The sequence below is a fragment of the Alligator mississippiensis genome, chromosome 3 (assembly GCF_030867095.1).
Source record: "Alligator mississippiensis isolate rAllMis1 chromosome 3, rAllMis1, whole genome shotgun sequence".
NCBI classification, from domain to species: Eukaryota; Metazoa; Chordata; order Crocodylia; family Alligatoridae; genus Alligator; species Alligator mississippiensis.
Genome location: NC_081826.1, coordinates 146,343,641 through 146,366,514, shown reverse-complemented (window position 1 = coordinate 146,366,514; position 22,874 = coordinate 146,343,641). Strand labels below are relative to the sequence as shown.

General features: G+C 43.0%; 1 protein-coding gene across 2 annotated transcripts in view; it reads left to right on the top strand.

Moving 5' to 3' along the window:
• Positions 1–22,874, top strand: part of AHRR (aryl hydrocarbon receptor repressor) — a 148,865-nt gene that overhangs the window by 74,284 nt on the left and 51,707 nt on the right. For both annotated transcript variants that reach the window (XM_059724479.1, XM_019491139.2), the window contains one exon: positions 14,195–14,292. In XM_059724479.1, coding sequence (XP_059580462.1) covers positions 14,195–14,292 — 98 coding nt within the window. The remainder of the gene's footprint in view (positions 1–14,194; positions 14,293–22,874) is intronic.

Here is a 22,874-nt window from a genome sequence, read left to right as displayed (position 1 = left end):
TGAAGAGGTGCCCATTAAGATTACTTAACATGATTTTTGTAACAAAGTAACTGAAATCCTTAAAGCTTGATTCTATTTGCTTACAGTAGTTAGGATTAATTTTAACAAAAGTGAAGCCATTGGGGGATGTCTAAAGTTACTGTATTAACCGATAACAATTTGTAGTTATGTTAATATCAAATAGCTTGGTTGTAAATTATTGTGAGAATGTTGTGACGTTGATATAGTTGTAAATCGCATTGTGCAAATTACTGTGTAACTTGTAGGTGAAACAAATTCCACAAAAAATCTTGAGCTGACTTGAGCAGAATCACTAGCTACAACTCTTCATTTGCATTGAGGGGTTATGTGGCATGCAGTTACATGACCAATTATAAATCTTACTAATGTTACTGTAAGAATTTTTAATGTTCTCTGTGTAAAGTTTATAGTCCCTAGAGGGCTTTTTGTTCTGAAACATGGGCCTGTGTTTAATTCATTCATGCTAATGTTTTTATTTCCATTCTGATTAAATGTACACTCTTAAATGTTCTATCAGCATCTCTTCTAAGCAGAGTGATTAAGGTATGTCTGCTGTCTAGGGAATGTGGCTGGCTATAGTGAACAAAGTGAGAAAAAACAGAAGCCCTTTGGAAAACAGTGCAGGGGAGATAGCCACAGAGCCTGGTGGTATAGCCATACTTGAATGTAATTTGTTTTTAAAGATACATCAAGGCAATGCTGTGGTACTCTGTTTTTGGTATAACTGGGGAAGGCAAATAGCCTTATTAATTAAATATTTGCTTTAGTTTATATGGTTTATGATGATTAGTTTAGGCCAGTTTTAAAAGAAGACAAAATTACATCTGTTTACTTGCAGAAAAGTAATATTACAGTGTTTTTAATACCATTTCCAAGGAAATTTGCAGTAATGGGGCATGTCTACATGTGCATTTAAGCACACCCAAATTTAGTGTGCTTAGCTCAATGCGCATTAAGCAGGTTTAGGCAGGCATCTACTACATGCGCAGGCAGTAAAGTGCATTAACGCTGTGTGTGTGGACTGACTTGGGACTAAAGTTAGTCCCAAGTCAGTCCACATACACAGTGTTAATGCGCTTTAACGTGTCTACACGTGTTAATAGACTTTAACTATTTACACCTAAATTTGATACCTGCAAATGCCCAAAATCACCTTTTTAAAGCACATTAAGGATGTGCGCATGCAGACATGTGCCCTAATATGCCTTAAATTTAGGCTAATGCACCTTAAAGCATCTTGTGCAGACGCACCCACTGTGTATGTAGTACCTATGAAAGAATGAGATAAGACTAATGGCAACATGTTCAAATGACTGAGGATCCAGTGTCCTATTTTCAAAATTGACTTAGAGCTAAACCTGACCTGGCACATGGATAGCCACAGAACTGCAGTGTTTAGCACTTACAATTTAGGATTCTTTTTTCACCTGTGACAAATTAAGATCACCCTGCACGCTTGTAGTAAAAGGGAAAAGGAGGCTCTCTCGGCTTTTTTAGTTCAGTCACCCAGTGGTTAGGACATCACCCCAGGGAATAGGAAACCCAATTTCTACACCTTCCCATCCAGAGTTGATTTGAACCAATATCACCTTCTCCCTAGCATAGTACTTTAGCCACCATGCTATGAACCAGGCATGCTCCAAAGTGCTTTCCAGCTTCCTTTCAGCTGGCTAACTAAATCAGCCATTTAATTTTCATTGGGATGGTTTCTGCCACATTTGGAGCAGCTGCCACATTTGGAGTAGGGACCTAGCCTAGAAGGGCTCCCTCATTTCCAGGACAGCATCCACCTCACTGGGCCACTTTCCCTCTGGTTTGTTCTATTCCTGGCTGCCAAATTTGTCAGCTTCAAGAGAAGGGTCTTTTGGGTAATGCCAAGTCTGTGGTCTGGTGGTTAAAACACTGGGGATGTTGGAAATGAAGGTTCAAACCACCTCTGAATAGGAGGGGTGAAGAAACTGGGTTTCCCATTCCCTTGGCAGGAGACACTAGTGTTTTCTGCTTTGTGTACAGTTGCCCTAACCACTTGGGCTTGTGTGTAGACAAAATGAGGGGCGTGTGTTTACAACACTTTAAAGTGGACTAAATGCTTTTGCACCACTTTAATGGTGTCGGTGTTTGCTCACCTTGGCGGTGTATTGCACATTAATTCCAGCTGCTGTAGGAAATTCGGCAGCGTAATGCGCCTCAAATGACTTGGGGCATAGCAAACTAAAACTCTTTTCAGGAGTTTTAGTTTGCTGCTGCTACAGCCGCGGAGCAAAGCACTGGGCTCTGTGCAGCTCCATGGCTCTGCAGGAAGCCCTGCAGGCAGCCTGACAGCAGCCCAGGGAAAGCAGCTTTGCCCAAGAAAAGTGGCAAGCCTGATCTCCCCTCTTCCCCCCCGCGCTGAGCCTGGCTGCCTGAGCTACGTGGGGGCCCGGCGCTTCCCTCCATGGCTGCAGTGCCCCCTGGGACCGCCCGTGCCGGGTGCCTGCAGGCGGGTGCCACCTGGGGGAGGCCACAGCTACCATGAAGGGAAGCACCAGACCCCCACACCCTCTGCAGCCCAGGGACTGCTCCGCCCACCGGCAGCTCACCCTCCCTAAATTGAAGCGGTGTTTTTTAAAACTTCTAAAACTTCAATTTAGGGCCCCTGTTTTGTCACACGCCCCTGGACTAAAAGGCAGGAAAGCCCTTCAGCCTCAAGCAGTTACTAGCCATGAATTTTCTGTAACTAAAGTTTTGGGACTTGCCCAAACTTATGCGTGTGCCTGGGTGATGCTACATCAGCAGAGTACAACCTCCAGGGTAAGTGTAGTAAGAAAGTATGGGGCAAGCACAGCTATGTAGAACCCCAAAGAATTTATAAGTGCTAAAAGCCTGTCCATTAAGTGCATGAAGGGGAAATAGAATCTGCCCCATAGAGATATTTATGAAATTATAGGTTTGTCTAACACTGCAAGTGAAGGTATGACTGTAGCACAAGTAGGCTTACCCACACTAGTTTCACACTAGCTAGTCTGGATAACGATACAGTACAGACACTGTGGCAGAGGCTTAGCAGGGCAGTTCAGTGTTCAACCACCATACTGATTGCAGTGACATGATCATCCACCATTGCAGTGATGACTATTTTTGCACTTCCCCTATGACGGCAGTGCTTGGGGCTGCTACCCTGGTTGCCCCCACTTACTTGTGCTACTGCACTGTGGTACTGTTTTAATGTAGGTTAGCTGACCAAGTACATAACCTGATTTCTCCAGTAGGCTTATACAACTGATGCTGAAGTCCAGGCCTCCACATTTTCACTTGTGTTGGTATCCATGAGCTAGCATGAGCATGCCTACCTATGCTGCAGTCACACCTCAAAATTAATAGGGATGTATTCTAAATGGGACTGGCTACCTTAAATGTTTAATATTCTGTTTGGATATAGGTCAGGCTCTAAAGTAATGTAGAAACTTTGGAAATGTTTTATCCTAAATCAGTATAGCTAAGAATCCATAATGGAATAATACCAGTTGTCTTTGTAGTGTTGCCATCATATAATCATATTATGGAAATAGACCAAAGAAACCTAATCAATCTGTTAAAATTAACTTACATTAGTGAAGAGGTCATTAACTTTTTCTTGAAATTTGCTTCACTTTAGTGCCTTCCTCCCAGTTACTACCTAACAGATTATTACATACTAATTTGGGAAGCAGTCTATCAATTTAAAGAAAGGAATTTTGAGTGCTATTTAAGCAGTTCATAATTATTGCCTTATTTTTTGGAACAAACTTTTAACAGAAACTTCATTTAGTAGCCTTACATATCTGCAGCATTGCTATTTATAAGAGTGTAACAGTAACAAACATTGATATCAAAGCTTTGGAGCAATCTTATCTATAATTTATTGTCTAATGTTATTTCAGCATTTAATATGAACTTTAATTATCTTAATAGGCACATCTTGTAATAACACATACTGGATAGACATGAACTGTCTTTTTTAAACATAAACCAGCAGAAAAAGATTTGAAAAGGGCATCAGCATACTTTTTAAGAGCATTAAAGAATTATTTATCTTGGGAAAGGTATAATTTATCCTACTGTTGACACATCATTATAACTAGACAAAACTACAAACTCTCATAATTTGCTTCTGCTGAATAGTTAAACTAAGCAGCCCCTTGCAGAAACTTCAAGTGACTTAATACATGTTCTTCACATCTCATTCAGTAAAAGGATGCATTATCTCGTTAAAAAGCATTTATGAACCTGCATTGTTATCATAAACTCTAGTAGACAAGGGCTTGCGTGACTGTAGCAAACTCAGTTGTGACCTCAGAAAAGTGGTTATGAAAGTGATCTCTTGATCTGAGGAATAGAGGCTGCTTCGTGGTAGACCAGCAATGCATAAATGAGCCTCCTTCCTGCAGTTATGCCGTGCTAAGAGAAAATTTCTTTGCTTTGTACTCATACATCTCCTTTAGACTTCAAAAATATTTTGCTCTGAAACACCCCTGTTTCTATATGGTGGATTTTCTTTAATCCCTGCCCCCAGTTCTTTAAGAACATTTGCTTGAAACATGTTATTTTGCTGCTTCTGTCTATAAGCTTCTGGTGCTTAGTTTGTACCCACTGTATATCTTTCTTAATCCATACCTAGAAACCATGGCCCAGGACCTAATTCTGATTAGTGCGAGGAGTAAGCACACTGAAATCAATAGTGCTGTGCTGATGCAGAAACACAGGGTAAATGGAAGCTTGAGATAATGAAAATGGAATTGCAGCTGGCAAAACAATATGCAACAAAAGTCTGGCTTTCCTGCAAAGGACACTAAAAGAATAAAGGCCGACACAAAAAAATTCTGTATAAATCAAAATTATCTCTATGCAAAATATGGGAGGTTAGTGGCTGTCATTGAAAGAAAGAAGTGCCAAATCCTGCAGTATGTTATATGGGAGGGGTCAGATTTTGCTGCCCCTCTTGTACACAAAGTAAGTCAGGGACCAGAATTTGGCCCCAGAGAAGGGGTGTATTTCCCACCAAAGTCAGTGGGACTCTCAGGGGAGTTGTAGTTTCTTTTATGTGAAAGGGACTATTTAAAAGGACTCTAATGCTTGATTTCAGCATATTACTCCTCCACCTGTTTCTCAACCTGTCTTCTACCTATCTTTCTACCTGTGTGATGGGCCTGACAGTAGATACAGTGTTTTTTGAATTTTATGTCTGTATTTCATTACATTTTTCCGTTTTTCAAAAACTGAAAAGGAAAGGCAGGGCTACAACTTAGGTGCAGTGTATGTGCACTTTTCAGAAACAACTTATCTAGGTATTCTTTAAGAAAAATACTTTTAAATTTGATTTTAATGGGTTTTTTGAGAAATACTGAAGGCCCTAGTCCTGCCATTTAGCACCAAGATTGTAATTTTTTTCCCCCACTTAATTTCCTCAGTACTAGTGTGGAGACAGTATTCCAGACCACTCTCTGCCTGCTTAGAAACCAAGGTTTTTCCATCATGGATGCTGGTCTTCAGGGTAAGGCTCCATGAAATGATTGTAAGTGAAGATTTGAGTAGTTGTGATTCTCATAGAGAAGGTGAACTGAACATATCACACACATGTATTTAATATTCTCATCTAAGGTTCCTGTGCATCAAAATAGTCTCTGCAGGGGCAGACTGTCATGCCTTCTTGAGGTCCCACTGACCCCAAGTGTGGGATGAGGTCCACCTGTGGGGATTACGTTACAGGATTAAACCCTTAAATACAAACCTTGAAATACTGATTTATAAACTAGTCCCTCAAAATGTTCCAAAAGTACAGTGTATCCAATTTTAATGTTCTTTTAATTTTTCAGTTTTAATTAAATAAAATCTATTTTATTGCTGTTCATCATTACTTTTAAAAACAAAAAGAATTCTGTAAAGAAAATTCCACTCCTTTCTATATTATCACATCAACTCCTCTTTCTTTCTAAATCAGTTCCTCAAAGACACTTTTGCTATCAGACAGATTTCCTCCAGCTAGCTAGGTTCACTTCTTCTCTCAAACCAGCTCTTCTCATGACTAGTTGCAGTTTGATAGTCTCACCTAAAATCAGGAAAAAGCAAAATAGATCTTTGCTCCAGAAGCAAAATGCTGCAATAACATCTAATTAATTACTGTACCACCATGTGGTTTGGTACATGTTTGACTGAAGAACAAGATTTCTGCATTTCTTCTTTTTCATTTTTGCTTTCATTTATTTATGCTGGGAAACAATGTGTCTGCATCTTTTTTTGTTTTACAAGTTTCTAGTGGATTTTACAACATTTCAAGGAATTATTTCTGTGGTACTTCTAGATTTTTCTGATGAAGCTGGATTCTCGCCATTTTCTGTATAAGCTAAACATGTGTGCTAAAATCTCAGAGTGAATATTTTAGATGCAATGTTTATTTCCTTTATTCTCTTCGGTGCCTGTGTTGTGGCTATTTTTAAACTGTCTCTTGGGTGATCTACATGAGCTCTTGCAACTTTTTTGATCCATTATCTCTCAAAGAATTCCTACCTCAGTGGAGTTTATCAGTTATCCTGTGCCCTTTCATGCAAAGAGGAGAAAATGAAATTACAATAATAAAGACAGGAATTTTCTGGAAGCTGTGGAAAGTGAGGAATGGAAACCCGGTACATGATAGCAGACCTAACCCAGAATAGACATAAAAGGTAATGTAAATGACACATCAGTAGATCCTTGAAAGACCGCTTTGACTTCAGCAGTACAACTAACCATCACTGGGAAAGTAAGGCAGGGCATTGCTTTTAACTGCCTCTTTCTTAACTTATTCATACACTGGGAAGTCAAATGTTTTATTTAATTTGAAATGTATTAAGTATCCTATGGGATTGTTCCAAATCGAGTCACACAGTAAAACAGTGCACTTCCACTGAAGCCAAAAAAGTCAGATTGGGTTATACTAGAACTGAAAAAGACAGGATATGTTCAGAAGAGACCTTTGTATCTACATCCATTATTTTTATCCTACTGAAATGCAAGCGTAAGACTACCTTCTTACATACTGAAGGATCCAAACAAAGTATTGTGACACTTTTTGATATTTAGCACATCTCAATTTTTTGTCATACCAAGGAAACATGATACTGAACTAAAGATTATGTCCGTATTTCTTAAAATATTTTAGGAAGGTCAATTTGTTTCAACAGGTTGACCACCACAAACAAAGAGCAGCTTTTTATTTGTATGCAATAATTATTCACATGCTAGGTTTTCATCGTGTACTTAATCGGTCACGCACAGGCTCTGTCATAAGGTTCTGATTTCTGTGTACTGGTGCTTCTGAGATGTATTTTTTCATGTCACATGCTGCCAGGGTGGATTTGATTTAAATCAAATCAATTTAAATCACTGGTCAGGAGGCCTCGATTTAATCCTTGTTCTCTACAAAAAAGTACATTCTTGTTGTTTGATATCCTGTATTCATTTAACTTCTTGAAACTTCGCACTTTTAGAGAAAGGTAAATGCTTGACGGTGCGTACACAAACTTGCAAAGAGACAATAGGGCTGATGGGTAGGTAATTGGGTCTGTTATCTCTCATCTCCATATACAGGTTTTCCTCGATTTATGCGGGTTCTTTATATGCGAATTTGCTCTTATGCGATGAGCATATATTTAGACCCATAATTGGTTATATGCAAGGTAAATTTGCTCTTATGCGATTGGCATAAATGCCCCCCCCGCCCAAGCAGGTAAGTCTGTGTGGGGAGGGGAAAGAGCCGTGGCCCTACTCACCCCAGCCCCCGTTGCAGCAGCCCAAGGAGCGGCTGGCACCAGCTGCCTGCAGCCACTGGGCTGCACCATGCTCTGCCTGTCCCCCTGTACCTAGGCTCACCCCAGCTCCTGGGCTGCACCGTGTCATGGTGCAGGCAGCTGGCGCTGGCTGCTCCTGGGGCTGCTGCAGCTGGGGTGGGGTGAGTGCTGCTCTGTTCCTTCTGCTTTGCTGCCTTGTGCAGCCCTGGGAGCAGCACCCCTCCCCCCCGCCGCTTCCCTAGTCCCAGCCTCACTCCCTCCCTGGCTCACTGCAATGGGAACCTATCCCTATTTGTTACATTGTAAAGTGGGTTTGCTTTATGTGCATTCAATTTATGCACCATTCCTGTACTGCTGCTAACAATGATGTTATCTCTGGAGACAACAAACTCTCCCTATGCCTGAAGAAGGGTGTTTGTGCCCGAAAGCTTGTAAAGAATAATTTTTCCAACTATTTATTTGGTCTAATAAAAGATATCTACCCAAAGAACCTTGTCTGCCTATGATCTCTGGAGACACAAGTTTGAGAACTGAAACTAAGCATCGCAGAGATGCTAAATGGGATCTTCTAGACTGAGCACTGAGTCCCATTGGGTAGAGTGGTTTTCTTTAATCTTTACTAATCTATAGAGGAGCCTCTGGGAACCCGATAAGATTGGGTCCCTACTGTAGTCCATGGCATGTTGTGACCTATTTATAAAACTTCTAAAAAGGTTACATGAATATATTGTCTCAAATAGTATATAATTAGATATTATAATCCCTATTCCATGATGATATCTTTAAGCTTTAGCATATCTTAAATTAAAGCTATCTTTATATAAGTTTATTTTTTAAAGCATCTTAAAAATAAAAAAGCCTGATTAAATTTTAAAAAATCTGATTTAAATAAAAAAATTCCAATATTTATTTTTTTTTATCATTGATTTTTATCCACCCTGCATGCTGCTCTTATTCCTCTATGTGGTATGTATTGCCTGCAACAGTCAGTGTGCTAGAGGCAATCCTCTTTATCAGACCAACTAGACAGTTGCAAAAAAAAAATTTTATTTGCAAGCTTTCGGGCACATGCTCCCGTCCTCAGGCCTGTAACAGAAATTCAGTGGACAAGATCACAATGTGGCCTGATCATCTAAGTGATCATTTTTTGGTCATCTGTGTGGCATTGTTGGCACTTGCACACAGGTAGTATTCATAGCCCTGTGCACAAAGACTGGACTTGTATACTGGCAACAAAAAAGAGAGCTCCCATCTTTTGTCCCCCAGTAGCTGAGTGACTACGGCACTTGTCTGGGAAGCTGGAGCACCTGAATGCACATGCTTCATTCATGCACGTGGCCAGTGTGTAGCCTGCTGCACATGCCACTGTCTACATATACATAACTGTCTATGTACTCGGGGCTATGTGGCCAAGAATAGAATGTGTAAATGCCAAAAAATGTCATATAAAAGACCAGAAAATGGCCACTTAGATGACCAAGAAGGAAAAGAATATTATCCAAAGTGGCTAGCCTGGATTTAGACCCTTGCCAGAGGAAGCTGCCCATTACAGGTAGTGAAGTCCCTTGGTTTGTCTTAAAGGAGTGCATTTACCCTGAAGGGTAAATAGCAACCCCTTTCAGGGGTTCAGAAGGTTATTTTACCCCTTCTTTAAATTTCAGATGCTCTTAATTTGCTTGCTAGTCTTATTTCTTCACTTCACACAGTAACACAGAGTGTTTCCACAAGCTTATCACAAAGGTGAGAGTTCAGTCAAACATAATGACAGCAGAGTCCTCCTTTTTATTCAGGAGCCTCTGCTGACCAATTCACTGTCAGGTTTGTATTTACTTTTTGGAAACTATGAGTAGAGCTGTTCCCCCAAACATGTACTCACTCACATAACCGCTGACAGAAAATGAGAGATGGCAGCACATCTGCAATAAAACAAAGATGGAAATACAGTTTCAACTTCTGCTTTGTTCCATGGAAACTTTAATTTCCGTGGTGGTTCTTATTTGTTACCTTTAGCTAGGTTTGGTTGAAACTTGTAACATATGCAGAATGTGTTCTACAGACTTTACAGAGAAAGAATTAATGAACTAACAAGGGCAAATTTAAAACTTGTCTAAATGTAGGCAAAGGCTGCCTTTACATTTTATCAAAATGAATTCTACCCATGATTAAAATATCCTCAGGCCCAACTGAAATTTGAGCCTTTATTCCTACATCAGAAATAGCTGTTCACAATAAATTGATAAGCTGCAAAAAAAAAAAAAAAAAAGAAGAAGAATAGTTCTGAACTTTACCCACTGCATTTGCCATTCCCCCAAATCTCTCTCTTGTAAGAAGGATATGAGGGAGAGAGGGAGATATTCTTCCACAGTCCTCCAATCCTAGAGCCCTCAAATTGCTTCCTTTCTAGTTCCTCCTTCATCTCGCATACTTACCATGACTATTAGCTCCTTTTATTGCCCGTTCTAGCTTCATGGCATTTCCCTCTTGATGCCCCAAGTTCAGCAGTCATACTCTCACTGCCTAACTTAACTCCCTTCCTGTTGGCTCCAGTCTCAAGAGTGAAGTCAAGCAAAAGTAGGTAGCAGAACGATAAACAGAAGAGTAAGTTGTTTTAGAAGGCCAGACTGAAAAATAGGGAGGATTTCTTCTGGGGATTGTGGTGGAGGTCATATCAGGATTTGCCCCAGACAAGAAACTATCCCTGTTCCATCTCTCCCCATGGTCTGGCCTTTTACATTAACATCCTGACCAGTTTGCACAGTCTCTAGGACTTGCTAGCTCCCTCAGCTTTGATGCTACTAGACGGGGTGCAGGAACATGTACTTTTGCCCCTTTTGATACATTTTCTGGGTGTCTTCAAAAGTTCTCTGTGGACCTATACAGCTGTGAAATCAGACTACAGGTTTGTTTTAAAAAACTATTTATAAAACAAACAAAAAAATGGAATGCAACTAAACAGTCATGTTGATGGTCTTTCCTGCAGCTTTTCCCTTCTGGTTATACAAAGGAATTTACTTGAGAAAAATATCTTCCCCTGTTTAGCTTGCCAATTTCCCCCCTTTCCCTAATACATGAAAGTAATTTAATTCTTTTTTCCCTTTAAGCTCTGTTGCTTTTTAAGGTAATTTCCAGATATCAGATATAATATATAATAACGAATTAGGTTCCATGACATGAAGCCTTAACCTTCACAAAAAGCATTCAGAGCTTGCCAGGAGTCATCAATATTTAACAGCTGTTGTTATTATGAAATACTTCAGAGGATAATGTGGCTTTGCTGCTTGCACGCAATGGTTTGAACTAGAGCCAGAGCTCTGTCAGATGCAAAGAAAGATTGACAGCCGGTTAGATTGCGTGACAGAGAAGCTCTGGTTACTCAGCATTCTGCTTCTACCAAAAGGCCCGTTCTCCCCCCTGGTGTTTCTCTCCAAAGGAATTCCTCCGCTGTGGAGGGGAGAGAAGGGTGGAGTTTCAAGTGAGTAGGTGGCTCTGTGCCCAGCTCCTGCCCACATACAGGGAAGCTATCTGTGAGTTCTAATCACGCAAAGCTGTCAGGCAAGAATATACCATAAAATGCCTAGAGGAGAATAGAAGGCAAAAGATGGCATCTTTTTGTACATGGAAAACAAAAATCTCTTGATAAAGAATAAGGCAAATAATTGTGAAAGAAAAAAAGAAGGGATGAGATTTAGACGGAAAAGAAAACAGTTCATTTGACCGAGTTTTATACTTTAAATAAATGGCATGCTGCACTTAAGAAACATCAAAGGGCAGACAGATTTCAAAGCATCTTTAACAGGAAGCAGACTGAGAAAACCACGAAGTAGGAAAGGAAAATTTTGCCGTATTGCTAGCATTGTTTCATCTGGCACTCTGTTGGACCCAAGTACTGAATTCTGCTATACTGAACTCCATACAGATGCATTTGGAGAATGGATTTTGTGTTGATTTCATGCCTGAACAGGCATTTTCAGACTGAAAACAGTATTTTACAGTAGTTTATAATAGTTTGTCTTTACTGTTGTATGCAACTTGATTTTTAACCAACGTTCTAAGGGTTTTTGTTCCTAGACAATATATATAATGAAAGGAAATAGGCTCTTTATAATTTACAGCTATTCCCCACTTTAGGAGAATTTCACGTGTAGGGGTTTTCCACTATTCAGAGGAATACACATATTATATTTCTCTTGGGTCCAAAAAGATTTCCTTGTGTGCTGGAATCACAATGCGTGCAAGAGAACAACTGCCTGCATAACTGCAATTCCTTTTTAGAGTAGCAGCGTTTGAAAAAGGAGGCCTATATTTATAAAACTGTACCTTTGAAACGGCAGATTAGATGATGAATTTATGATCTGTTCATGTGAAAGGGCAGTGCTACTTGAGAAGCATCTCAGGACAGAGGTGGTCTTCTAACTACTCCTAGGGGAGGGATTAACCTATGTAAGTGGTGTAGCTGTATCACCTGGAGCTTTGGTGGGGTGAAACGAAGGCCGAACCTTCCTATACCTCCCATACAGCTGCGGAGAGAGGAAGCAGTGTCTCCTGAGGGCACTTTTCCTCTTCTACACTGCTACCTGTGGTGTGGGTAGCATGTAAAGCCTGCATAGAACTATGTTTTCCAGCTGCTTTCCCATCCTGCTGAAGCCCTTCCCACTCCTGTTCCTGCGTTTTTTTTCTCTTGCATTTTATCCGGGTTCTACTCACAGCAACTTAAATCCTGTTTTATTGTACACCAGGGATGGATTTTTAAACAATTAAACAACACTGTTCCCACGAGCCGTTTTTTTCCAACCCAGCCCTGCCTGCAACAAAATACATTTCTTCTTTATATACTAGCATGCCCAGGGGTTCCATGCGTTCTAGTCGTATCCCGCGCCCTTTGCAGAGTTCTGCAGTTGGGTGTCTTGTGCTCCCTGGTGGGGCCATGTAATTTAATAATTTGGCCCAACAGTTATATTCTACAGATCTTAACATGTCTTCGCTGTTTGCTAAATAGCATTCCATTTGTGCAGGACAAGTTGTTGAGTTGTTTTAGAGAGGGTGATGTCATTGGTCTAAAGGAGCATGTTTCAACAAGATTGCTGAACTGTATGTAAATGCAAACTAAATAGTAAATGTAAAATTAAATATTAACAACAATTAGGCACTGTTAAAATAATAGGAAATTTAATTCTGCTGCTGTGTTTGTAGAGGCGTGAAGGCTAACTGTTCTTCATTATTTATTCACAGAGTTGTAAGGATTTGCCTTCTGTTTCATAGCCTCTATATTAGGGGTTGGCAGTGTTTTTGAGCAGAGTGCCAAAAAAACCTCCAACCTTGACTTGTAAAATGTTGGCATGCCAGGGGCAGATGGCAGGGGAGCTACAAGGGGCTCAATCCTTGTTGTAGCAGGGCAGCCCCGGCCACTTCCCTGCTGTCTGCCCGAGGCCGAGGCGTGTATGCCAAGCAAAATGCCTTTGCATGCCATACTCTGGCATGCACGCTGGGGATTGCCTATTCCTGCTCTATGTGATCCAGAAGCCCATTTAATGGTAGATGATATAATCAACTCTGTTTTCTTGTTATCCTCAAGACTTCATTCAGATTTGAAATCATCATACTTTTGGTGGTTCGGCTTCATATCTGTCCTGACAGACATATATATCTGATTATTCAAAAATGTTTGAAAGCCAACATGTATGGTGCATGTGTGGAAAAAAGCAAATGTGATCCATGTTTTTTCCCACCAAGTCTTTGGTAGTACCAAGAAAAAATTGTAATTTTAATCTATAAATTGGTGTTTTTCACAGTTTCTATATCATAAATATCCTGTCTTAAATATCCTAATTTCTGTGTTTACAAACTTTGAACTTGCTTTTGGAAAAAAATATTTAAAGTGTATATACTTAATCCTTAACCAGTTTTAAATTATAGAAGTAAATATCATAATGTAAATCTAAAAACAAAGGAGGTCTTGAAAATAAGGAAATGTATTCATTCCTCTCTTTTCTGAATGTGTTTTGCTATTTGTTCAAATGTCCATAGCATGTATTGTTTAGTTAAAAATGCAGCTTTGTCATGTCTTTCCTTTGCTGTTTTCCTATGGGTTTTTTTGTTATTGTTTTTGTATGTAGAGTATAATAATGGAAAAAATTTGTTCAGCAACAATTATGTGATAGGTATAATGACAAGTGAAAAGAACTTTATATTAAAACCAGCTGGGCTGTGTTTCTCTCTGTCACACACTAACAGAACATTTTCGGTAACTAAGGGCAGTATCCTTAGAAGTATATAGGTGCCAAGTTCTTATTGAAATCAGTGGGAAGTGAATGTCTAAATAACTTTAAAAGACCCAAACCTAAAAGCCCTGATATCTACTATATATAAGTTGTTAATATTTTTTTCCCCATCAGCTATTCAAGAAAACCACTTCAAGAAGCATTGTGATCAAATAAGCAAAGACAACATATCCAGCAAACCTAGTATACAAGAAGGTAGACTTCTGCTAGAAGTGAGTAATACATGCTATCAACTTTTGTTCTGAATATTATATGCAACTTAGTGGCTATTTTAGTTGGGCTAATGTAGCTTTTAAGAAAATATTGAATAAAGAATTCTGCACTGGTTTATTCCACATCATACCCAACAACCAACACAATCTAAATAGCATAGTTTGACTCTAATCTCTTATCTTCTGAATATTCTTCACCTGAGTAGTTCATGGAAAGGCTGGGCTGTTTATATTTTGATTGACAGCTCTTTTGGCTCCTTTTCTCTGATGAGTGGAGTCACCTGGCTCTGTATACAGATGTGTGTCATGCAGGATGAAGTAAGATAACTACTATTACCACCACTGCTGATATGTAATTATTTCCTATTTGCCTCTACAGGCCTTGTGCAGTGCTGCCAGTTTGAGATGTGACTACCTGAGTTTTGGGCCCTTTCAGTTATTTAGATAGCTAACAGTTAATATTTGTGTCTGTCATTTCCTGTCACTGCAGATAGATGGCACCAAAATATGCCTGGAACACTGAGATCTTGCTTGAAAAATCAGGTCCTTAATCTGTTGTCATTTTTTTAACTCTTTGTCACAGTATTAAATATTTTTTGTGTGTAGGTATTCTGGATCTGGTCTGATTCCCATTGAAAACAATGAGTTTTTATTAGTCTTAATAGGAGTTGGATTGAAACTTTTTAATTGGTAGTTGACACTGGCTGAAGTCAACAGAGCTTTGTGTCTGAGAAAAGATTTCAGGATTTGTGCTTTGTGAATGAAATAAATTATTAGAAATTATTCAGTTATTTACAAACAGCTGGGCTAGGGACAGACATTACACCTAAACTGGTTTAAGTGATCAGAAACTGGTTTAAACCTGGTTTAAACCTGTAACAAAACAGATGTTCAGTGCACATAAACCAGTTTGAAAATGGCTGAAACTGGTTTGAGATGAACCTGGTTGAATGTAGTACCGGACTTAACTGATTTGGCTTAAGCCAGTTTATGCAATGTCTGTCCCAGGCCTCTTACTGGTTTAAGATAAACCAGAAACCCCCAGCATCCCGGCATGCTCTCTGGGCTGGGCAGGGCTCTATGCTTCACAGCAGGGCTGGCCCCTCCCCTCTCCTCCCTGGCTGGAGCTCAGCAGAGACTTGCAGGCACAGCAGGGTCTGCCTGGCTTTCCCCTGCCATACCTCCCCCTCACTGCTCAGTGCTCAAACAGGAAATCCCCCCCATCCCTGGCTCCCATCTCACAGCAGAGACCCCAGCCCCACAGACCCTAGGCATGTGGTATGCTTGCTAATGCAGACATGTGCGTGTCTCCAATTTCACTGGGACAGGCAGACAGAACAGTGATCACTTAGGGCTGTTTGGAGCTAATCAACAGGTCAGCTGGTAAACTGTTGAAGAAGAGCTTGAAGTAATGGAGAGAGGCTATTGTTTTGCTGATCGGATGATAAACACTGTTATCAGCCCCCTGTTGGCTTGCTCACCTGTCATTTTGCTGCAGACAGTATAAAGAAGCAGGGAAGGAGATTGAAAAGCTTCGTATCATCAACAGATGCATGCACTGCACCCTCCCCCCTTGCATCAGAGTGCTAGCAGGGGTCTGGGGTCTGGCAACACTCCTGCCCCTTGAGCAGCAAATAGGGAAAAGCCTGGGATGGTGCAGGCAGACCTCCCTAATCAGATCATCCTGCTGGGACCTGGCCACACCCCCTTCAGCTCAGCACTGCGCAAGGGAAGGAAGGGCTGCTCTAGCACCCCCCCCCCCGGCTTCTGTCCTGAGCCACTGCAAGTATATGCCTGAATTTCCTCAGTCCAGAGAGAATGTCTGTCTGGTTAGAAACCGGTTCAGCCTAGCCAAGTTAGACTAACCTGCAAAGATCGAATCAATTCAGGCTCAGGCTTTTTGAGTGTCTGTCCCTAGCCCTGTACATAATGGGATTTCTGCAGCCCATACTGAAGAAAGATGTATGTGATCATATGGTGACACCTATAAACACATTCTCACGTGGCCTTTACTAATACAGGCTCAACTTGAGTTCACATATGTTCACGTTTCATTCCAAGATGAGTTGGAAAATGATAGCATAGAAAACATTCCATTGGCGTTATTCTGCTCACTGCATAACCAAATAACACAAGACACTTTTTAATACTGTGTTTCTTGTATTTTTTAAAAGAAAACTTGTTAGTACAATTTCATTTCCTCCTCCCAAACCTTATGTAATCAATACTTAATAATACTCTCATCTTGAAAAAATTCTAGTTTGAACTTTAGTCTAAATGCAAGAAATTTTAATCTTACTAGTTGTTTTATTTAATGAAAATACAAAACTTGAAATAAAGAGCAATTTAGAGACTGGGTACTGTGAAAAGTTGTTACATAAGGTTTATGGTTAGGATAGGAGTTTGGCACATAAGGATAGGAGTTTAAGAGTTTTTTAGACTCCTTTTGCATAAGTTGTACCATACGTTAAATCTCTTTATAGCTCATACCACTTTAGACAGTCTTAAAAGAGCATGCTACTTTAGAACAAGTCTTTATTGAGCTAAATGTTATGATGTCAGCATTGTATTTTATTGTTTTAAAGTGTGGTTACAGTAATATGTTCAAAATACTGGTAATAATTTCTTATAAATTGTCAGAGGGTGATGTCACACATTCAACTTAACACTTACTAAGTGCAGTTAAAACATGAGCAAATGCACATTCAAGCAGTTTAGTACATGTTAAGTGCCATTGTGGTATTGCATAGTTGCTACCTTTAAAATGAGGGTTATTTTGAGATAGGATGTATTACCTCATACAATCTGCATGTTGGACCTTTCTACAGAGATAGTACGAGGTCCCCCAGCATCCCAGAATGTACTGCTCCATGACCCCAAACTCTCCTGCCATGGGGCAATCTAATCCCCACCCAAGTTATTCTGCCCATGTCCAGGGTATGATGCTTGGTACACTGGTGACACTGTAACCCGCCCTGCCATGCTGGATTCGGAAAGCAAAAAGACTCCAAAAGCAGAATCAACGTGCTGCCATCCAAGACTCCAAATCAGAAGATGGGCAGGGCTGTTGTGGAAAGGGGAGGGGGAGAAAGAAACATCCGCCAGCAAGGCATACTGGGATGCCAGCTCACAAGCCGTCTAATGGCAGAGCAGAATCCGTGCATGTTTGGGCATGAATGTGCATCTACCCCTGGCACATACTAACTTTACTATGTTATAACATTTCAATAATTTGTAAACATTGAAAGGGAATGTGTGATTACAGCCTAAATCTAAGGTAGTTGTTTTTTAAATTAACCTGGCTCCATGTCCTCCCAGGGTACATGCAGCCACCTCCCCTCCCCATGCCCCCTGGACAAGCCGTGGCTCCATCCCATGCCCCACTCCACCCCAGCTAGGCAGCACTTGCTCCAGCCTCTGCCCCAACCCCAGCCCCACTCCCTCCCTCACCACAGGGGCCTTGATCTGGCCCCGCACCCCCACTCCCCTTCCCCCTCTCCTTCCACTGCAACAGACTGCTCTTCAAGCTGCCAGGCTGCATATCAGAAATTGGATCGGTATCAGCCAATATGACTCCTTAAAAATCAGCTATTGGTATCGGCCCCAGAAATCTCTATCAGTGCACCTCTAAAATCAGTACATCTCTTCAGAAAATTGTATTCTTATTTTTCAAAACTATGCCTCACCAGCAGCTCATGGTTTTCCAAGATCAAGTAATGTTCCCTGGTTCCTCTCCTTCCATTGCCTCCAGATTGTAAGCCCCTGGGTTGTAGCAAAATGTCTAATATTAATCCCCGAGGGACCATTTTTCCTTCATGTACCTAAGTGAAGGATATATAGCAACAGCAAATTTTGGTGCACTAACACACTTTGGGATTCAGTGATGCCCATCCTAGCCTCCTAAGCATGCTGAGTTGACTGCATTTAATATGGGCAACTGCCAGGGAAGATAGAATTACACAGGGATTCATATAACACCAGGTAAATCCCAAAACTTCAGTTGCAGGACTGAAAAGAAGGAGGAGGCCCCTCTCACCTTTTAGCTTAATAGACTAGTCACTAGTGGTTCAGGCACTTGCCCAGGGAACAGGGGACCCAAGTTCTTAGTCTTCTCATCAGCCAAGAGAAGGAGACATGGTGTCAGAAGGAAAAAAACAAGCCAGAGGGTGTGTGGCTCAGTGTGGATGCTGCCCTGGAAGAGAAGAGGCCCTTGCCTCCTTTTCGTTGCCTAATGCAGCAGAAACTGTCATAGTGTGTTCTGTTCGTCCACTTTGTTCAATGAATAATAAAGCCAAGGTACAGTGGGCTAGCATCCAAGGGAAGGCTGGGAAGGCCCAGTGGCCTGATGGTTAGAGCACTGAGCTAAGAAGCAAGAGGTGCAGGTTGGAGAGGCTTCCTCCTCCATTTTATTTCTGATAGGTTCACAAGTAGAGTGATCCTATTTCCTCACAAGTGGAAATAGACTCCCAAACTCAGTGTAAATGGAAAAAGCTGTAGTTCCCCAGCTACAAATGTGCCACTTGGGCATATGAAAGGTAAATAGATGAACAAAGGTGAAATAGAATTTGGCCCTAAATGCATTACTTTGCATTATTTTTTTTATACCACTTCTGTTGCTCCACTCATTCTTCCTGTATAATAATATGATCTCCCTACAGGCTTGTGTCATAAGCAGATTCTGTAAACAAACATTTAGTTCTTATAACAAGGTTACTGAAGAAAATGTTAAGCAGGATGGCTCCCAAGACAAACTCCTGAAGAATTAGTCACATTTTTCCAATCTGTTAAGTCCCCTTTGAAACCATTAGAATGTCCTTATTATTCAGAATCTATCCACCTTGCAGTTTTGGTATTAAACTCCATTGTCTCCAGTTTAGTTAATAATTTCCTATGAAGAATACTGCTAAATATTTTGTTAAAACCTAGATAGATTAAGTCCACTGCATTATCCTTGTCTAAGATATCAGCTCTACTGTCATAGAAGAATACAGGTTTCCTTTGCCAACCACAGTTTTGAGTATCCACAGTTAATATTCTGTATACCATTTTGGCTACCATGGTATCAGGTTTTGAGTAACCACGGTTTGCTGTGGCCGCACATCAGCCCAGCAACCCCTTGACCCTGCTTGTTCCTCTCCTCCCCCCCCCAGCCCCTGCTCCCCCAGCCAGAGGTGGCCCCCAGCCCTGCCAGAGGTGTGCACAGTGGCAGGGAGCTGCCCTACTCATGGTGGCAGGGAACAGCAGGCCTGCTTGCCACTGTTCCCTGCTGCCCTGATTCCCTCTCCCGTGACCCAGCATGGCAGGGAGCAGAGAAGCTGTGCAGGGATCTCCTCGCCCACCGCTGCTTGTCCTACACTGCCCCGGCGATGCACCTCCTGTGTCTACTGCTGGTTGGAGGGGCACAGCCTAGCACCGCTGTCCTCAGTGCAGCCCCACATGTAGGAAGCACATTGCCAGGGCCCCACTGTCCGCTCCAAGGCACGCCTGCACGCACCTGTACAGAGCTGATGACTGGGCTCCGGAGCCCGGCACAGCTGTTTGCAGCCCCTGGCTGCAGCTGCCCAGAGCCCAGGAACATTATTCCTGAGCTTATTTGTTCAGTTCCAGTCCCAAAGCCACTGGGCTCACAGCTGTGAGGCTGGGGCAGGGGCATGGTTTCGAGGTTTTGAGCAGCTTGGCCACTCCAGAGATCCAGATCCGGCCCCTCCAAAGAACCGTGGAGTGCTGGGAGCTGGATCTGAGGTGATCTGGCCTCTGGACATCAAGTTTGGAAGGAATGAGCTTCCCTCCTCCGGACCTGAGCTCTCAGGGATGTTCGGCAGAGCCACGTGGCTGCTGCTCACGGGACGATGCAGCCTGGGGCTGTTCCAGTCTCCTACTGGGACTCCAGACCAGTGGCCCCAGCTCTGCCACTGCTGTCCTGCATAGCCATGGGCAAGTCCCCCAGTCCCCTGTGCCTCTGTGCATTGCAGCTTAGAGTAAGGGGGGGATTTGTTCCCTGGAGCCAGGGTCTGGGGGGGTCATGCCCCAGGAGCCCATGAGGAGGCTCTGGCTTAGTGCCTCAGTCCCTTCAGGGTGCAAGGACAGACTCCCCTGGCTCCAACCCAGCTCTCCCCTCCCCTGGTGCACTGGCCTGACCCCAGTTCAAACCCAGACTTAGTAGGGCTCACAGAAACCTGGTGGGATTCATCCCACAACTGGGCGGTCAACATTAGGGGCTATAGGCTATACAGGTGGGATAGAACAGGGAGGAAAGGCAGGGGTGTGGCGCTCTACGTCAAAGAGCAATACACATCGTCAACCAGCAGGATGGGGTCTGAGGAGGGGCAGGCTGAAGTGCTCTGGGTCAGGATACAGGGGGTTGTGGGGAAAGGGACTTAACGGTGGGGGTCTACTACAGACCTCCCAGCCAAGGGGAAGAGCTGGACCGTGAATTCTTGGGTCAGCTTGTGGAGGCACTTAAGGCAAGCGAAGTAGTTGTCATGGGTGATCTAAATTACCCAGACATCTGCTGAGAGGAGCAGTCAGCCAGGTCGGACCGCTCACAGAGATTCCTTGCCAAAATACAGGACCTCCACCTAACCCAGGAGTTGCACAGTCCCACCAGGGGGAATCCCCTGCTGGACCTGGTCCTGGACACAGGCAACGACCTGGTAAGGGGGCTCCAGGTCCTCAACCACCTGGGCGATAGCGATCATTGCTTGCTGGAATTCACCATCCAGCACAGGGTGTCAAGGGCCTGCAGCAAGGCAGTAGCCTTAGACTTTAAGAGGGCCAACTTCAATGAGCTGAGGAAATTAGTGGGGGAGGCACTAGGGTCCTGGAGAGTAGGGGAACTGGGTTTCCAAGATGAGTGGTCGTTCCTTAAGGAGACGATACTCAGATCCCAAGGGGTGACAATTCCAACAAGAAGGAAGGGGGGCAAGAGTGCCCAAAAGCCCCCCTGGCTCACCAAGGGCATTCATGAATGCCTGATTGCCAAAAAGGAGGCGTACACCCAGTGGAAGGGAGGGGCTATCACCAAAGAGGAGTATACCTCCACCACTCAGGTCTGTACGGGGGCTGTTAGGAAAGCTAAGGCAGATACGGAACTAGGGCTAACATCAAGGATAACAAAAAGTCCTTTTTTAAATACATAGGGAGAATGAAGAAGGCCCCGGGTACTATGGGGCCCCTGCAGGATATGCTTGGCAATCTGGTGGTCGCACCAGAGGAGAAAGCAGACCTCTTTAACAATTTCTTCACCTCTGTTTTCTTGTGCAGGGACCGGGACTCCCCTACTGAGATTCAGGAGGAACTCCGCCAAGCCTAGGGTCAGGGAGGACCGAGTTAGACAACTTCTGAAGGGGCTGGACGTGTTCAAATCAGCAGGTCCAGATGCTCTCCACCCCAGGGTGTTAAGAGAATTGGCAGGGGTTATCATAGGGCCCCTGGCACGGCTTTACGAGCACTTGGTGCTCTGGAAAGGTGTCAGATGACTGGAAGAGGGCCAATGTGGTCCCCATCTTTAAAAAAGGGAAGAGGGAGGACCCTGGCAACTATAGGCCCGTTAGTCTTACTTCAGTCCTAGGGAAGGTCTTTGAGAAAATTATCAAGGAGCACATCTGTGATGGGCCAGGAGCGGAGATGATACTCAAGGGCAACCAGCATGGTTTCATTAGGGGCAGGTCCTGTCAGACCAACCTGATTGCCTTCTACAGTCAGGTCACAAAATCACTGGACACAGGTGTGGTGGTGGATGTAGTCTTTCTGGACTTCAGGAAGGCCTTTGACACTGTCTCCCACCCCATTCTCATTAAAAAGCTAGGCGACTGTGGCATTGATGCCTATGCAGTCAGATGGATTGCAAATCGGCTGAGGGGTCGTACTCAGAGAGTGCTGGTGGATAGGTCATATTCGACCTGGGGGGAATATTCTTCCCCCAGGGCTCGGTCCTCGGGCCCGCACTGTTCAATTTCTTTATCAGCGACTTGGACGATGGGGTGAAGAGCAGCCTGTTTAAATTCACAGATGACACCAAGATTTGGGGTGAGGTGGGCACACTAGAAGGGAAGGAAAGATTACAGCAGGACCTGGACAGGTTACAGGGGTGGGAGAATGAAAATAGGATGGGATTCAACACTGACAAGTGCAGGGTAATGCACTTGGGCAGTAGGAACCAGCAGCATACCTATAGGCTGGGGAACTCCCTTCTCGAAAGCACAGTAGCAGAACGAGATCTTGGAGTCATTATCAATTCCAAAATGAACATGGGCTGACAATGCGAGGACACGATCAGTAGGGCTAACCATACCTTGTCCTGCATCCACAGATGCATCACAAGCAGGGCCAAGGAGGTGATCCTCCCCCTCGATGTGATACTGGTCAGGCCGCAGCTGGAGTGCTACGTCCAGTTCTGGGCTCCGCGCTTCAGGAGGAATGTGGCCAGCATTGAGAGGGTCCAGAGGAGGGCCACTCGCATGATCCGGGGACAGCAGGGCAGACCCTATGAGGAGAGGCTACGGGACCTTAACCTGTTCAGCCTTCACAAAATAAGGCTATGGGGGGATCTGGTGGCCATCCATAAACTTACTAGGGGGGAC